The 18172-nt window shown below is 41.0% G+C and overlaps 2 protein-coding genes across 4 annotated transcripts in view; both read left to right on the plus strand.

Annotated features, from left to right (window-relative positions):
* Window positions 1-3746, plus strand: part of mef2aa (myocyte enhancer factor 2aa) — a 73001-nt gene extending 69255 nt beyond the window's left edge. For all 3 annotated transcript variants that reach the window (XM_073471539.1, XM_073471538.1, XM_073471537.1), the window contains one exon: window positions 89-3746. In XM_073471539.1, the coding sequence (XP_073327640.1) occupies window positions 89-425 (337 nt within the window). In that variant the 3' untranslated portion in view covers window positions 426-3746. The remainder of the gene's footprint in view (window positions 1-88) is intronic.
* Window positions 3747-5259: 1513 nt separating this feature from the next.
* mctp2a (multiple C2 domains, transmembrane 2a) overlaps window positions 5260-18172 on the plus strand; it is a 35178-nt gene continuing 22265 nt past the window's right edge. Inside the window, exons 1-12 of the mRNA XM_073472161.1 lie at window positions 5260-5300; window positions 8175-9179; window positions 10745-10804; window positions 10891-10999; window positions 13505-13647; window positions 13748-13824; window positions 13929-14043; window positions 14137-14160; window positions 16479-16655; window positions 17374-17504; window positions 17612-17798; window positions 17978-18071. Of these exons, the coding sequence (XP_073328262.1) occupies window positions 8187-9179; window positions 10745-10804; window positions 10891-10999; window positions 13505-13647; window positions 13748-13824; window positions 13929-14043; window positions 14137-14160; window positions 16479-16655; window positions 17374-17504; window positions 17612-17798; window positions 17978-18071 (2110 nt within the window). The 5' untranslated portion in view covers window positions 5260-5300; window positions 8175-8186. The remainder of the gene's footprint in view (window positions 5301-8174; window positions 9180-10744; window positions 10805-10890; window positions 11000-13504; window positions 13648-13747; window positions 13825-13928; window positions 14044-14136; window positions 14161-16478; window positions 16656-17373; window positions 17505-17611; window positions 17799-17977; window positions 18072-18172) is intronic.

Below are 18172 nucleotides of genomic sequence, written 5' to 3' on the forward strand. Positions count from 1 at the left end.
CTTCTCTTTTTTCACATTGTTGCACCTCACATTTGTCGTCTCATTTTTAAGACTGAACACAAAAATGTCACGCTTATCTTCCCCGCAGTGGTGGAGGTCACCTACCTCAGGGCTCCAACCTCTCAATCAACACCAGCCAGAGCATAAACATCAAGTCGGAGCCCAATTCGCCGCCGCGGGAGCGTGTCACCCCCTCCGGCTTCCCCCCTCAGCAGCTGCAGCAAGGGTCCAGCCGACAGGAAGTTCTGGGACGTTCACCTGCCGACAGCCTCAGCTCCTCCTGTAGCTCGTATGACGGCAGTGATCGCGAGGACCACCGGCCAGACTTCCACTCCCCGCTGGGGCTGGGCAGACCCCCCGCCGGCTCCGAGGAGAGGGAGAGCCCTTCGGTCAAGCGCTTGCGCATGGACACATGGGTGACATAAAGAGCCCGCGTCAGGCCTCCAGTCACCAGCCAGTCAGAGAGAGGGGGAGGGGTTAGACATGGAGATAACAGAAAGAGCAAGGGTCCTTAGAGCTATCATTATGATACTATTATTCAACTCCATTTCAATTTGTAAGACTGAGTGGAAAATGTTTTTAAGACGTGTCAGGACATATCTAAAGTAAAATTCTCAAACTGATACAGTAAGATTTCAAAAATCTCAGTTAGCTGTACTGAATTATGTGCACAAGCAGATGGTATCAGGTACTCGGTGCAATTCAGATGACGTTTGCAGAAGAGAGAAATTGTTAAAGAATAGGCGGTAGATTATTGTAGTCACTGGTCTAGTCAGACACTTACATGTAGTTGCTGTATTGCTGTTGTGCTCGCAAGTTGCAAACAATCAGAGAGAGTTGTGTCGCTTTTCAGGCTGAGGACCCGTACATACGATGTTCACTGCAAGAACGATCTTTTAAAATCATGCTGTAACCATACAAGACCTTTATCTCGAGTGGCCTCTTCTAATTTAATCGATCCAGTCCATCGGGAGATACACGGAGTCAATTGATAAGAATTTTGATCACACAGTAAATAACTGCAGCAGCTGAGACTACTTTAGTGAATACATGAAACAATACTGTTGGAGCTAAACACAAAATAGCAACAGAATTTATCGCAATAATGACATACTATTCATTTTATAATTTAAAAGAGTAGGATATATAAATGTGCAATTAAGATAATGCGAACCTGTCCAGTTGAACTGGTGAGAAAATCAACGTGTTCACATTTGTGCAACAGTTCATCAGTAATATAAGCCAAAGCTGTTCTTTTGTGTTGTTTTGTACAGTTGCTACGGTTTCCTAACAATTCACTCAAAGGCACCATCTCTTTCAGTCATAGTTTTATTTTTTATTGTGCTGTATTGGTCATGTAAAAGCAGATCTTGAATCGATATCTAAAGCCATGAACATTTGCCGTTCTGTTTGTATAATTGAAAATTTGAGCCAAACATTTTTCTTTTCTGTTGTGTAAATAACGACTTTAATATATATCGCCGGGGTGTGAGTACATGCTGAATGTACTGTACGACCACCGTTTTCAAGAAAAGTATATTTTTGTGGATTACAGCCAAGTTTACAAGAGTAGACCCTTAAAAAGTAGATCATTCACTGGTCGATATTTGCTATTTTGTTCCTTTTACTGTAATCTCTTCTAAATTGAACATAACCTCCCGTGTGTTTTAGTTCCAGGTGGTCAATTTGTTTTTTTTCTCTCTTTATTAGTGGTGACTGTTTGTCCTGAAGACATTGTAACAACAATGCTGTGAGGTTGAAGTTCCACTAATATCACATTTGTGAAGGATGATCACAAGGCTATGGGAAATGGGGTTTCTGCCCTCCTATTGTTAGCTTGTGTTAGTTGTATACCAGCAGCTGCTGAATACACTGCCAACATTCAAACCCAAGGTCCCAGCCCCACACTGAAAAAATAATCTATTGTTACTGCATGTAGCTCGACTGAAAGACATGCCATCTCTCAAGCCCTTTCCACTATCCTGTTATTGGTTCGTAGAATTCAAGGAGAAGACAAAAATGTGGTCAAAGCGGCTGCTGTCCTTCATGCAAAACTGATCATGCCTGTGCCCGTATGTGGTTGTAAATATCGCAGTCTACTTGAAATGTCATGTACAAAAATACTCATGTGTTTCCTTAATTGGACCCAGAAATTGTATCTTATATCAACGCCCTATTACTAGTAAGAGTGCTCTAGGTGTAGGAACCTTAGGAACCAGAAAAGTGAAAAACCTGAAGGCGATGAAGTCACGTACGCGGAAGGTGCCGACGCCTGTGCTATCACACCGTGCGGAGGCAGAAGGCGAAAAGAAAAAGGGGGCTGTGACTTGTTTTCTTCTCCATCATCACAGAAGCAAAATAATTACAGCAGCTAATTCATAAAAAAACACCAACAACGAAAATGTCATTGACTTCAATCTCACTGCTGGATTGCACACATTTGTATGAGAAGTTTGCTGTACGAGAGAAAGGTATCACACTGCATTCGCCGTGACATACCGTAGCTGCGTGTGTTTCTGAGGGTTTCTGTTTTCTTGCCGCCCCATCGTCAGCTCCATGGTATTTCTCAGTATATAATAATCTATGCAGCTTCAGCCCCTAATGATGTCACTACAGGTCACATTTAGTCCGCGAAGCATGAGGGAGAAGAGCATCTGAGAGTCGACTGTTAGCCTCTTATCCTGAAGTGCCACAGCTGGAGGTTGCTGGACTACAAGTCACATATAATATATTTTATGAAATGATTAATTTGGATACCCCCGGGGCAGTCTCTTCATGTTCATATACATTGGTAGACATACTTTACATAATGTATAGTAATCCATAATGTAATCCAGTCGAACGCAGCTGGTGAAAATAGCAATAATAAATGACTACAACAAAAATAGTCTGCCTGTCTGTCTTGGCAGCACCACCTCGTAGTTGAGCACACACTTTAGCACTTGATAACATATCAGGGAATTTTGTAGTTTCTCTATCTACAGTATATGCACAGTTAGGAAATGCCTTATCCCAAAGAAAATTTTAAAAACCACTTTTCTTCTATTTTCTCTCGGTTAAAAAAAACAACACAGATATCACTCAAAGCTGACCAGACCTGCCTCTTCTCAGAGAAGACTCACACAGCAAAAATGCGCGGTGAATGCACTGTGATACACTTTTACACTCGGTTTGGTCTTTGTTCCAAATTGTGCACAACTGATGAATGTGAAAGGAAAGAGTAATCAAGGAACCTTTGTAGAGGACTTTCTTCACTTCGCTGTGTAAGAGTACACTGCTTTGCTTCATGGCTTTTATAAACAGAACTATGTGTTTGGTAAGTGTTTGTAGTTGATAGTTCACTTAACTAAAGAAGCTGTTTTCGGTTTGAGCGCTCAGACCGTTTGGCGGCACAAGCTGGACTTTGTTGCCAATAATGAAATTATTTGTTTTCAAAAATCGAAAGAGATTTTAAGTTAATCTACATTTTATTTCCCTTGAATGTGTTATTTTATTTTCATCATACGATAAATATTCAAGTGAACTTTTTATTAAACAATTAAGATACTATGCTAGATATTGTTGTACAAAATTTGTATTCTTCACAAAAGTACAAATATTGGCTTTTAATGTGTAATTTAGGTTATCTCTCTTATTCTGTATAAAATGAAGTAAACAACTCTTACATAGAATTTGTTCTCCTGTGAAGTCCCAAACAGTAGAAACTGTCAACTTTATTAAACACCTCAGTGTATGCTCAATCTCAACTCGATGTCCATTCATCTTTGAACTCTGACTAGAAAATGTATTTTATTGACTGCATGCCTCAGCTTGTACACCGAAGCCGCTGTCGTTGTCTATCACACATTGTATTTCACTGACTTTATGGAAGAAGATTGTCTGGTCTACTCAACCAGTAAGTACATTTGCTCAAGTACAATTTTCAGGTACTTTACTTGAGTATTTCCATTTTCTGCATCTTTATACTTCCACACAACTACATTTTGGAGGCAATTATTGTATTTCTACTCCTCTACATTTATTTGATAACTTTAGTTACTAGTTACTTTGCAGATTGCACGCTGTATCAAAGCCAACATAGGGCATTTTTAAATTGATTTTATTGGCCATAAGAAAAACAGACCCACTCATCTTTATAATTTAAAAAAATGCTAAATATCTGACATGATAATTGATCGACCACTCTGTAAACAATATATACATACATGTAAATATAGGAATAATTTACTTCTATTTGTACCTTTGATACTTTAAATAAATAAATTAACTAATACATTTTATATTAGATGCTTTTATATTTTTAATCAAGTAGTATTCAAGTGTGACTTATTTTGACCCAGTTTTACAACACTGTAGTCTTCAATCAAATCACCAGATTTCAAAGTGTTATTTAATAATGAGTGCTGCTCAATTTACAGTTTGGATTTCCTTTGTGTTGGATTAATTTCTTCATGCTGTGCGGCAGCCAGTGGTTGGAGAAGTTCTCAGATCCCTTACTTAATAAAAAGTAATAATAATACATTTAATTACAAGCAAAAGTCCTGCATGTAAAGTCTAACTTAAGTAACAGTAAATAATTATTACTAAAATAAAACATAAGAGTTTTATATTATGGGTGTAATATTCATAGGTCATATTGTTGGATTTTTATGCTATTATATTAACATGTAAGCAACTTTTTAATGTTGATTAATGAGCAAATTTGAACTGCTTTATAGTTGGGCCCTGGCATCTATAACAATGTGGGATATTTTATGAACTGATCAAATGTTTTGGATGAAAAATCAGTAATTAGAAGTCAGACAAATGAACAATATTCCCCCTGTAAAAAATATAGTGTACTAAAGATATAAAGTACCACAGTGAAATGGAAATGCATAAGTGAATTACCTCAAGATTGTTGCCTGCTTATCTGCAGTGTTTGAGTGAATGTACTGAGTTACTTTCCACCACTGGTGACAGTAGCACAAATGTGTGTGGTATTAATTTATTTATCTATTTGAGTTGTTTTAGCTTAATTTTGGACAGCACATGATATATAAATGTGTGTTTCACGGGTGATTTAGAGATCTTTCCTTTCACAACAGTATTGAGGGCGCTCTCATGTAGTTCCACACTCTCACCAGCAGGAGGCACTGTAACACAATACATTACACAGTTTCTGGGGGCCTGTTGATACATGTCGGAAGCTGAGGTGAAGGTAAGTTGGTGAATCAGGTCACAACAACTGGACATTTTGAACACGAGCTAAATGCTAACAACAGTTCCTAGCTAACTGACCCTCGACGACTGAACCTGTTGTGAGTAAATGTCATGAAATATCTATAGTAGAGACACACATTTCAGTAATATTAATATAGTAAAATATACCTTGTTATAAAAGGTAAGAAATACCATTAAGCGAGTCTCTGACTCCTTTGGAAAGGAGAATAATTTTACTTTTCACTCCATGTATCTGGAGTGACTTATATTATAAGTATAGTTTGATATTTTTTATACAGTGGGGTTTTACATGACATCCCAAAACATTCAGTGTCTCATAAGACATGACGCATTACTTTGTAACATACAAAAAAGTTAAAACTTTAACTTCAACTTTTACTTGAGGCAAAAGTAGCCTACTTACAGTTGTTTGCTTAAGTTGAATTCTGAATGTTTAACTTGGTTTTGTTAAGCTTGTATATGAAATCATGAATGAACCAATTTAAATTGACTTGCAGTGAGACGAACAAGGCTTTCAGGTCAGATGTGTATTTGACAACCTCCATCTTTCATGTTTTTTTAGTGTGAAGTCTTGCATGTGCATCACTCACTATATTTGTCCCCAAGTGCATGTTCTTGGCTTCCCGTCCATCAGACCAGCTGTGCTGCAAGCTGGAACAGGTCCAGTGTGCATGTGTAGAGTAACCAAGCAGGGTTTTGGGCTGTTTGAGTTGTGTGAGAAGAAGGGCGACAGGCCACCTGCCATAGGGGCTTGCCCTGTTCGGATCCCCCAGCCCTGCCTTTCAACTGGGAGCCAAGTTAGGGTTCTTTCATGTGGGCCTGATCTCCTTAAGACATCAGCAAATATTGAACAAGACTGAGTCCAGACTCAAACACATCTGTTGTCATATAGTCTCTACTGTTCGGCACAGACAAGGAGAGAGAGTGAACACCAGTGGGTCTGTCGCATTGGCTTGTATGTGTGGACAGAAAGCTATAGTTTATACTTTGCAAACACAAATGCTCACTTTTGACGAGCTTAGGCTAAACCATGTTCCACTGTAAACAAATATGGGGCTGTGTGAAAGAAATGGAGTTTGGTATGACAAGGCAGCCACCGAGTGCCAGATCCGCACTGAAGATCAGGGATGAGACAAGATGAAGAGATAGCCAACATTTCATATGCCTCAGTCATGTTGTGGAATCCATCAGCAGTATTTTGGGACTGTTTTGGACAGATAAGAAGGACAGTTGTACTGTAGAATTAGGCTAGATTATGGCATTAAGTATATTCTTCAAACACTTGGACCTATAAGTGAACGCATACTAGAGGAAATGTAATGCATGCGAGTCTTAAAAGAGACAAATAGCCTCACAAATGTAAATAGACAGTCAAATATTCAAATAAACAATAAGCAGACTGGCAGGCAGGCAATAAACAGCCTGTCCAACCTGCTGTACTGTGAGCCGCTGATTCATCATCGTTTCAGTGATTCAGTGTGCGTTTAATCTCCCTCCACGGTGTCTTTATATGCTCGATACTCAAAGATTTTTTTCTTTACACACACCTAAAGTTATACTGTATGTGGAGTCACTGGGACAAAAACTTGGGTAGGTCCCAACACATGACTGTGGCATTCTCAAAGTCGTTGAAACCTATCTTGTCAGACTGGTACGGCAAGTTTCACCCAGTTTGCCATCTCCACCAATCACTTCTCTTCAAAGTTGTCTTCAAGAAGCAGGGGAGTACACTAACTACTTGTTAGTGTTGCTTGGTACACTTTTTTTTCATCATAGTTAGGATGGTTGAGCTTCCTCTCTGGACATTTACTGCTGCTCTCGGTAGAGACTGATTCAGTGCGTGGCTTTGTCAAGCTGTTCGGTAAACTTCGACCAGGCAGGTATAGTATGATGTTTTCTTTGTATATATTATAGTACTTGAATAATCCTTGAAATAAGGCCATGTAAAATCATTTTATTCTGAAATGTTTGTGAGACATTAGGCCATACCACTGATGTTGAGATATTTCTTATCTTTGGTTTAGCTGATCCGCATGTAGTTTAGCATTGTTTATGTTTTAAAACAGAAGTCAAGACAGAGGGTTAGGTTTGGACTGTTGGTTGGGCATATGTTACTTTGGATTCTTGAAGGTTGTGAAGAGCATATCTGGCATTTTAAAGACTAAATGATTGATCGATTACTCAAAGATTAACCAAGGTCTGTGTTTACCAGCGCAGTCGCTCTTTCACCAAGGCCAGACCTTGTAGACAGAGAGAGATAGTCATTGCAGCCACAATGGTGACAAATTCTTTCAAGCAGTGGTTTTCAAACTTCTTCAGGTTGAGGACCCCTGAACGGACACAAAGTAGACCTTAGACCCACTTTTGATAAGATTTTGTCCCAAAGTCCCCCATCTGATAAGAATTTTTGCTTTTGGATGTTTTATTACAGAAAGTGTATAAAACACATGACCAAAATTTTCATACATGGTGTTGTTGTGTAACTAATGAATGAAATTATAGTTAAGATACATTTTTCCACTTTTTGCTGGGCCCCTGAAAGCCCCGCAAGAACCCTTGGGAATTGCAGCACCCTACCTTCAAAAGCACTTCTTAAAAGTGCTTATTCCGCCACAGTTTTTCTACATCTTAAATCGACGATGTCATTTCCTGTAAAGACACTACATAAAGTAATTTAGCCTAAATAGTTTAAACTGTGCGTTTATCAAATATTTTTTGGGCCAAAGTGTCCGACATGAATCACCAAACACCGAAGGGAAATATGTTCAGAGGTTTTATGTTTTTTGCTCAAAACTATGTGTGAGTTTGGACAATACCTTTTTTTGAAAATGTGTTTATAAACTTAATCAGTGGCTACCTGTAGTGCATTTTACATGTTTGTTGTGTTAAGCCTTCACACATGTAACACAAAGCATCTTGATAATCATGTTTTGTTTTTTTTTATCTGAAAGGTATCACTCAGGATGGAAGTCAAGAAAAAGAACTTCTTGGAGAACCTCCGTCTCAAAACTAAGTTACCCAACCTCAAAAAGGCACGTAACAAGCCCCTTAGAAAGCAGGGGAGGGGGCTGGCCCATCGGCGCAGTATCTCCGTACCAGACCTCAGGTTTGTGCCCGATGAAGCACACTCTTCAGGTCATGCCTTGGTGTCTGCTGCCTCTGACGCCATCTTCTTTGGCAGCTCCCCTGGTCACAGCGATACTGATTCTGTGGCAAGTAACTCCGTCATCGATGGACCACTTTGCACAGACAAACTGACCGATTCCGTCTCAGTAACTGGACTCAGAGTGCCGACAGCTTACAAACCTGCTGTTTTGAATAGAGTGAGTGCACCAGCAGAGATGTTTTATGAGAGAACTGGAAATGTGATAAATTCAGGCTTGGAGGACAAGGTGAACCTGACTCAAGAAGGCTTGTATGCACAAGTGGATAAAAAAGCCAAGGCTAATGTACCGAAATTTACTTTTGCCCCTGTTCCTGCACCAAGGTCTATTTCTACCAGCGCACTTGGTCTGTTACCAAGGCCAGACCTTGTAGACAGAGAGAGTCTCTATGGTGAAGACAGCCCAGCAGACAGATTTCGTTCAAGTGCTGTTTCTGCAGCATTGTTCAGAGCAAGCTCACTTGGAGAGCAAATGAACCCTTACACAGAAAAGAGGCCTACATCATTTGAGCAGAGAAAGTCAGCATCCGAAAAAGGGACTCCGCCATCAACCAAAAAACCTCCTGCTCTGAGATTAGATACTCTGGGAACTCCTTTGGAGAGTGCAGATGGTACCTCTCTGGACTCTGCCTGTGGCTCTCCCACTGAGGAGCGGGTCAACATGCCCTGGACGACAGACTCAGAGGAAATTGAACGAGAAAACAGCTCTCCCCTTCTGATGAAACAACTCACCATGGATGACGCTCTGCTACAAGAGGCCCAGTGTGACGATACCCTGGAAGACATAGCAGAGGTCAGTTTCTTTACAGGTGTTTTTAACTACAAAAATAGTCAGAAGATCCTGTTCTTATTTGTAGTCTGCATGTACTGTTGACTATGATATTCAAAATTGGCAGATGTCAAAGTAGTGACTTCTTTTCATGTTGAAAAATCAAACTGATGGAAACAAACTATGCCAGTCCTGTGCTTATATAGTAACTTATAGAGCATCTTTTATGTTATAAAAACTTAGATGATCTCGAAGAAGTAAAATCAAAGTATGCAAGCTCTAGTGCCACAGTAAAGTAGTCCAAAAGATGTTGTGTGATAAAATAAAGGAATTACACATAAAAACGAATGAGCTGTTACTGATAAAATATAAAGCAACACCACAATAACTAAAATAACATATAATATGTTGGGTCATCGTAGCTTTCATTTCACTTTCAAATATTGTGGTTTGGTTTTTCACACACTTCAGCTGTTAGGTTAAGAGTTGTCCACAGCCTCTAATATGGTGAAAAGCATGAAATCCACATTCCTTTCCTAAGCCCAAAGATTAGGCTTGTGGTTTTATAGACATAGTGTATATTCTATATACATACCCATTGTGACAGTGACTATTCAGTCTACTGGTGCAACATATCAAAAGCATCCTCAGATGGTTGGTGTTACATGTAAAATGACCACCTGGGACTTGACTTTATACAGCCCTTGGGTACATCTGAAACTAAAACTATTGTATCGTCTTCTGTCTGGATGTCTGTTAGGACAAGGAAACCAGTCGGAAACCTGTGTTACTAGTCAGACACACAATGACACCGTGGAAACAAAAATGACTGATTAACATCTGACTCTGCTTTATTGTTGACACCTTCTACTGTCTGCTAGCAGTATTTGCATATTGTATTCACATTAGCTGTGTCACTAACAAACATCGGTAACATTTAATTTTGAGGTACACATTTTTATTATTAACTCAGTAGCATTTTCATGTAAGTAGCAGCATAGTGGCTCTGTTACTCATTAAAACTAATTTATTAATGTCTGATTTGCATGAGCTGTATTTTACAACTGCTTTTTCTCTCAATTAAGTTCCTAATTATGGATTTTTGATAGTAAGTAAGGAAGTCGTTGTATACTAATTAAAAGAATATTACAAAAATAGTTAATCTATTCTGTTCTGAAGCTAGACGTGTTAATATTGTCCTAGTAACTCTAAATTAAGTCTTTCTAACTCAGAATATGTTCTCCATTCTTAACTGAGGTCTTGCTCATTACTAATTCACTAGTAGTTAACACTTATTAACCCACACAGTTTCTACTAGTAAACTCTAATGGCCTAGTAGTTGTAGAATATCATTATTTAGTGCTTTATAATGGCCAATAAAGAGCCAATATGCTACTAACTAGCAATAAGGTAATGGTGAATGTGTGTGCCCTAATATAAAGTGTTACTAAAACAGTATCTATAGTCATGAGGAATACTTAGAAAAACTTCAAATGGATAAACACCTAGCCATCTCAGCTTGACTGTACTATACTGTGTTTGCATTCTGATGTTTCATTCAAAAGTCATTGCCACTCTTCTCTATGCAGATGTGCAGTGAACAGGCTGATTTCTTTGACGAAAGTGTGATAGATCCTTTGGACATCTCTGTGAGTACTCCCTGGACTGCTGTGCCCAAGTACGCCAAGCATCAGTTATGAGACAGCCTATAAATGTGAATTTCTCTCTACTGCAGATGATAACTACAGGGCCTGAGGCCCAACTTCCTGCCGTGGTCCAGAGATACCTCCTGAACATCAACCTAAAAAAGGGAAGGAACCTGGTCATCAGAGACAAGCGCTCCGGTAGGTCCACACACTGCAGGTGATCCATAAGTCCTGGCCTTTCACACCCTGTCTCGCTAAGACCTTGAGAGGATAATTACTAGCTCTTTATTAGCTAACATCAAACTGTTCTCATGACTGTGGGAATTTTTGAAACACCCTCAGATGGATCAGACCAGATCAAGAGATACCATATCAGGTTTCATGTACACCCTAAAAGAATGTGGCTTTTTTTGTGCTGGCTTTTCCGGGTGAGCTCCTGATGAAACACTGCACATACATATACTGTAGTGGTAAGACATCTTGTTTATCTTGCTGTGTTTATGAGCCAATCAGATAGTGGAACGCTGGTACGGGGAAATGTGTTGTTGTGTGTAAAGGCAAGATGGGCTATGTTCAGTTAATGCTTCTGTTGACTTGTGAGAGTGGCGTCTCTTGTCGAGTGGTGTATGTACAAAGAAGGGAAAAAAATGCGAGAGAAGTATGCAGTCAGACCAGTATGACAAAAGACAGACTGGGATAGAGCAATCAGTACTATTACATGACCTGTACATGAATCCACTGGTACTGCAGCCTAGTTGGAACCGATTTTAAAATGGTATTCCTGGAGTGATGGTGGTGGATTGTTTGCTAAATTTGATTGACAGTCAGACGTTAATAATTCTTCCCTCCTGGCTGTCTCTAAACAAAGCCTGCGGCTCATAGATTTTAAAGAGGAGGCATTGTTATCACTTACCCCACAAATTACCAAACGTTTTCCTCTTGAATTATTTTGTTAATGTCCGCAGGCTTCATGTTGAAAATGAGTCTGTATTGATTTTCTATAGGAGGATTGAGGTTGTAAAACCAAATTTATGAATGGAATCATCCTATAGAAATTAATCTTGATCTGTGATTTTGGTTGTAATTATTCATTTTCTTGTCCAGACATAAAATCATGTATTTGAAAGATCATTTAGATTTTTACACATTGCAGTGAGCTGATTTTCATAATTGGGTGTTATTGTAGTTTTTTTTTTTTTTGGATTATTGACTTCCCATTGTCGATAATATTGATCCGTGAGAAAGCGAAAGAAGAAGAGACACAAGTGTGAAGTACTAATTGCCACTCATTTTGACCTGTCCCTGAGGGCCAGGCTCAGTAGAGCTCTTGTTGGAAAAGCAGTGACATCAGGTGGCCATAAGTGGAACTACAACATGTGAGAAAATTCATGTGTGGTCTCATTAAGTGTGTCTATTACTGCAACTGGCATTTTTTTTGACTTGCATAATTAGTTTTACTTAAAGTAAAAATAATAGTTAAAAGTGGCCATTTTAGAGTGATAGATGCATTTCATAATAGAAAAACTGTGATATGACAATATTTTAAAGTAATATTATTCTCATCCAATCAAAGAATGTGAACCTCAGGCTATGCTGCAGCACTAACCAAATTTACACTTTGCTGTAGCCCCTATAGCTTTGGGAAGTCACCTTACATCAAAATGGTGAAAGGACGTCCTTCTTGGAAAGATGCTTAACAATTTTTTTTCCTGCCCGGTGGCAGAGGACCCTCCGCGCCCAGTGCCCTACTCCCTGCTAGTTGAGACCTTACTTTCCCTGACAAGATGGCACCATGATGATGCAATCCCCACACGCCCCCTGTCTCTCCACTGTTTGCCCAACAATAAACACCGTGCCAAAGGCTCACCAATGGCATACATTGTCATTACATATTCTGAAAGGACCCACGCCACCAGCCCCCACTCCTTAGTTTTTGTTCTCCCCTTTTTTCCCATTAATTTCCATCGTCACCGTTCTCAGTCATGCCAGAGCTTTTCTCCTTGCTAGCTGCCACATTCTCCTCCTGTCAAGTTGCCTGGAGGTTTCCCTGTCACAGGCTGGCAGGGTGGAGCTGCTGTGGGTCCTGCCTGCCTTTGCGAGATGTTCATTTGGAGTGGGGAGCTGACAGGCCTGACAGCCCATCCCCACAGGGCCTTTGTCATGTGATTCAAGCCTCCCTGCAGGCTCTCTCAAGCACCCCTTTATTCCCCTATACAAATGAAGGCATGGGACTGGCTTTCATTTTTTGGCCAATCTGCATGCAATTGCAGAAACAAAGAAGTCCCATACCCCCACCCCACTCGCAGACAGACTTTCTTAACAGGCTTGGGAGATTAACACTGGTTGCTTCTAGATTTTGGTTTCTGGTTGCCTCATGCTGGCGAGTGTTTCTACTCTTTCACAATTAAACAGCTACATCCCTCTGTTTTTGCCATGTGTGGGGTGCACCTCCTCCTCATATATTTCAGTCTCTCACACAACCAGCATGGGGGAAGGGTGTGTACGTGTGTGTTTTCATACAGGGTACATTTTTAAAGTGACAATATGTTCCAAACAAAGTAAACATAGTTAGCATTTAATAATACGTGCTCGCCGTAGATTGCTACGAAATCAGCGTTTTACACTCTGTGCTTATGTATTAATTATTGCTTGTGTAGCACAACATGATCTCTCTGATTTGCTCCATTTTGTGTTTGATTGTAGGTACCAGTGATCCTTATGTGAAGTTCAAACTTGAAGGAAAACAGCTGTACAAAAGCAAAGTGGTTTATAAAAACCTGAATCCACGGTGGAATGAGTCCTTCTCCCATCCTCTCAGAGACAGAGAGCATGTCGTGGAAGTTCGGGTAGGGATTGTTTGTTTGAACAGAAGATGCAAAAGTGGTCTCGTACCATAGCACACAATATCTGTTTATAATCTTAACGAGGTTTGTAATGTTGTTGCAGGTCTATGATAAAAATCGCACCTCTGATGATTTCATGGGTTCCAGCACAATTTCCCTGAAAAGTCTGGAATTGTACAAGTGAGGAATAATACTTTTTTTTAAATAATATTTTAGGGTATAGATTATCATAAAGATATCAATAAGTGATCATCACTTTTAATGCCCTCTCTGTCTCTTCACAGAACTTATGAAATGGAGTTGCGTCTCGATGATCCAAAAAGTAAAGAAGACGACATGGGCGTTATTTTGGTTGACGTCTGCCTAATGTTTAGAGATGCCACCATCAAAAGAAGCCCCGTAAGAATATTTCTGATATGAGAAGTATTTGTTGATCCCTAGTCTCCCCTGAATTGTTTGTACTGATTCATGTAATTCTTTCTTTTCTCACAGAGATGGCCACAAAAGAAGAATAAGGTATGGATTTGTATATCTTTACATTTATTTTTACACTTTTAAATTGTATCCAGAATGCCATCAGTATTTCTAAATTACACGCTGACAGTTACACTTATCTAAAACACTAGGGGGCAGTAGCTCACTGTACTATGGTGCAACAAAGAATGAGGTGTATGCTCAGGACTCAGGCTTTTGTGTGTAACCTTGGTTTCAGCACAGCCTATTTCTTTTGTGGTTTTACACTGAAGCTTTTTTGCATTGCATATTATATTTTCAGTGGTATCATTTGCTGTGAAACAAGTACGGTGCGATATTACATTCTGATCAAAACCCAAATAAATAATATTGACTGAATACGTTCTCATGAAAGAGCCCTTAGATGAGTATTATAGAGCAGTATTTGGTTTTGTAGTAAACAAAGTTCCATCTCTTCTCAAGTGGCTTTCAATATATTGCAGCTGTAATTAGATTCAGAGTGAAATAGGAGGGTTGCTGTTTGGGACTCACACTGCAGCGAGTGGGTTTATATTCACACCTATGTAGTCACTGCATCTGCCACTGTTCAGTCTCTTGATGGTCCAGTAGACAATCTCAATTTGAAATTAGATGACAAAGGAATGAAGCCATTTTCATGCACATTGTAGGTTATCCACTACAGATGGTTAAAGATACTCAAAGGGAGACAGAAATGTGTGATGGGACTCTTCACAATGTTCTGCTGCCTAAATCGCAGTGCTAATTTAACAATGTAACAATGCCATTTTTTTCCCATTTCATTTTTGACAAACGTACAATATCTTATTGCATTTAACACCTATCCTGGAAGTGCTGAATACCCAGCTCTTACAGCTCCACTCCCCCTCTTTCAGAACATCGTTTTCTCCCTCTGTGTTACCACCACAGAGACAGGGAATGGCAAGTGCCTGAGTAAAACTCTGCTGTGTGATAGTGTTTCAAACAGGAGGGGGGCGTATGGGAGAAGCGGGAGAGGGGTGGGAGGGGTGGTGGTGAGGGGGTGCTCTGCTGTTCGAGGCATGTTGCCAGTGTGGGATGCCTAAGATCGGCAACGCTGATAATTCCCAGGCATAGCGGGCAATAACCCAGATGTTAGGATGTAATATCACAGCTGTGGATGGACAGTGCTGAGGTACCAGCCAAATGGACCTGGGTCTGAGCTCATCGTGCTTGTCCCCATGCTGTCCCACCATATGGAAGCAATCGCACAGCCCTTTTAGGACCAGGAATAGATTCTCTTTAGGGGCCACTTACAGTTAAGTGGAATTGTTTTATTGGCCGCTGAGATAGAAATGTGTCCAAGATAAACACTTGGGATGACTTGGCTGAGGCCTGTTTTATATCGCTCCTCCACTCCCTCTGTTCCTCTTCTTTTGAAGGGGCTGATATTTATAGGGCTGTGCCTGTGGTATTCCATGTTAATTCAGGTCCCTGAGATGTGCTTTGATCCCCTCCGGATTGGGTGGCAATGTGGGTTGTGACCCCGTAGTGTAGAGGAGGGGCCGGAGTGGCAGGGGAGTTGTAGTGGGGCTGTTTGAAGCAGCGTCGCCGGGGCAGTCGAAGGAGCTGGGCAATCAAAGAGGCTAGAGCAGATTACGGTCCTGCTCTTTAATTACAGTCAGCCCTACACAACCTCTCTGCTGTTTGTTTTTACAGCCCTGGCCTATCACCGCACGGCCTCACGGGAACTCTAACATGGAAACATATCAAGGCCTCCCTCTCTCACTCCCTCTGTGACACACGGCAGGAGAAGTGGATTATTTGCTGGGCTTGTCCTTGATTTCCAAAGAGTTCTTGAATGCACAACATCATTGTTAGTTTGGTCGAATTGCTTCAGTTGAAGAGATTTGATATTTTTCTGGTTGAATTAAAACTGGATAAATTTGCCAACATGCAGTAAAGTCAGATGCTGGCCATACATACTGCATGTATGCATAATTTGCTGATGAGAGAGCTGTGTGGTTTGCATCATTACTCACTGCTGCCTGCTGTCTCTGGTGCAGTATGCCAAGTGTCCTGCCTCCCCACACTCAGTCTGGGAGCCAGTGATGAGTGGGACTGTCACAGCCAGGGACATCTGGCTGCTCGCTGACGTCCCTCTCTTCCTCTCTCTCCAGGAGCCTCCATGGTGTGGCTTGCCTGTCAGTAGAGATGTGCTAATGTGCTCCAACAGAGATGTACTGTATAGTGTAAACCTTTGTCCTACTTTCATGCACTCTGTGAGCATGATGAGGTGCCAGGCAGAGGCAGGAGCAGGTAAACAGAGGCGAGCGCACATTAAAATAAAACTGCCACTGTCTGTGTGTATCTTTGCCCTGCAGCAGAACCAGGCCGCACCAACTCAGCGACCTGCTGAAACGCACAAGAATCAGCCGAAGAACCAGATGTGGTCTCGAGTGCTTGGTATCACCTTGGTGGAGGGACAGGACCTGCCGCAGTATGGCCACGGCGACATCTACGTCCGCCTTCGCCTCGGTGATCAGAAGTATAAGAGCAAGGTTGGACGTTTTTTAAAAGTCTTTTTCTTTTCCCACTTCTCCAACACTCCCCTTTCCTCCTGCTCCGCAGTCTTTTTAATGTCTGCTCTTTATACTTCAGATCCTTCTTCCCAGCCCCTATCTCTTACTTCCCCACTTCTCCCTCTCAGCAGGTGCCTGTCAGTGACTCACCTCCACCTTGGCTCACTGGGCCATGGCAGAGGCAGCTCATTAGACTGGGCAAGGCTGCCACTCACTTCTCCCTGTGCTTCGGGTGCTGGGCTTCATTGCCTTCATTTGCATACCCAGCATGCCCTGTTCATCTACCTGTACTTGTTGGCCTCCCCCCTGATGATTCTATGGTGCACTTGTCTTGTGTTGTCGTGTTATTTCTTTGTAAACCTCTCCGCTTTCCTCTCTGCTTGTTTGTTTGTTGGACAAAGCTGATTCTAATTGGAAGCTGTCAGTGTTTACAATCCCAGAGTGGCTACTGAGGTGTACACATACAAGCACACACAAATAGAGACACATACACACAGCACACCTCTCTTTCTCCTCTCCTGCCTTGTTCTGGTTGAACTGAATGAAGACTTAATCCACCTGTCATGCAGGAGCTGCTCAGCCTGATAATGCATTAAACCTGACATGCGTCAAAGTGTGTGTGTGTGTGTGTGTGTGTGTGTGTGTGTGTGTTCGCACAGTACTGTATGTGCTGAATCTGTGTCTTTACTGCCCTCAGAACCTTTGCATTCAGGCCAATCCCCAGTGGAGAGAGCAGTTTGACTTCAATCAGTCTGAAGATAACCAGGAGCCTCTGCAGGTGGAGGTGTGCTCTAAGAGAGGGAGGAAGGGTGAGGAATCATGGGGGATGTGAGTATTTCCTGGTGGGTAGTGTTAAATTTTGCTCACATTGGCTCCTCCACAGAACTAGTTGGCCTTATGTGTTTCAATGGAACTATTTTCCTTTTGTGTCTAAGGTTTGAGGTTGACCTATCGAGACTTCAAGTTAATGAGAGGCAGCTCTACAATCATGTGCTGGACCCAGGAAAGGGCAGACTGGTGTTTCTGGTCACCCTGAGACCCTGCTGGGGAGTCTCCATCTCTGACATTGAAACAGCTACCTTGGAGAAGCCTGAGGAGAGAGACACAGTAAAGGAGAAATTTGTAAGCTCTTTTTTATTTAAATGTGTAAAGAGTAAAGTTATGATTAGTAATGATTTTATAAAGATACATTTACACTAATACCCATGTAATTGTGTTATACACCAGGTCTTAAGAATGCATTTTTCTGTGCTACCTTATTGATCATGCTCAAAAAATGTGTTTTGAATATTTTTTTTCAGTGCTTAAAGAACTCACACAAGTGTATGGATGAAGTTGGCTTCCTTCAGGTCAAGGTTATAAGGGCAAATGATCTTCATGCAACAGACCTCAATGGTAATCCATAACAACAATCCACTTCTCTGTCTCCTATTCTCATGGTCATCGACTTTTCTTCACATTAAAGCTACCCTTCAGGCATTTTTAAATATGTATTT

This window comes from Pagrus major, chromosome 8 (assembly GCF_040436345.1).
Source record: "Pagrus major chromosome 8, Pma_NU_1.0".
Classification (NCBI taxonomy): Eukaryota; Metazoa; Chordata; class Actinopteri; order Spariformes; family Sparidae; genus Pagrus; species Pagrus major.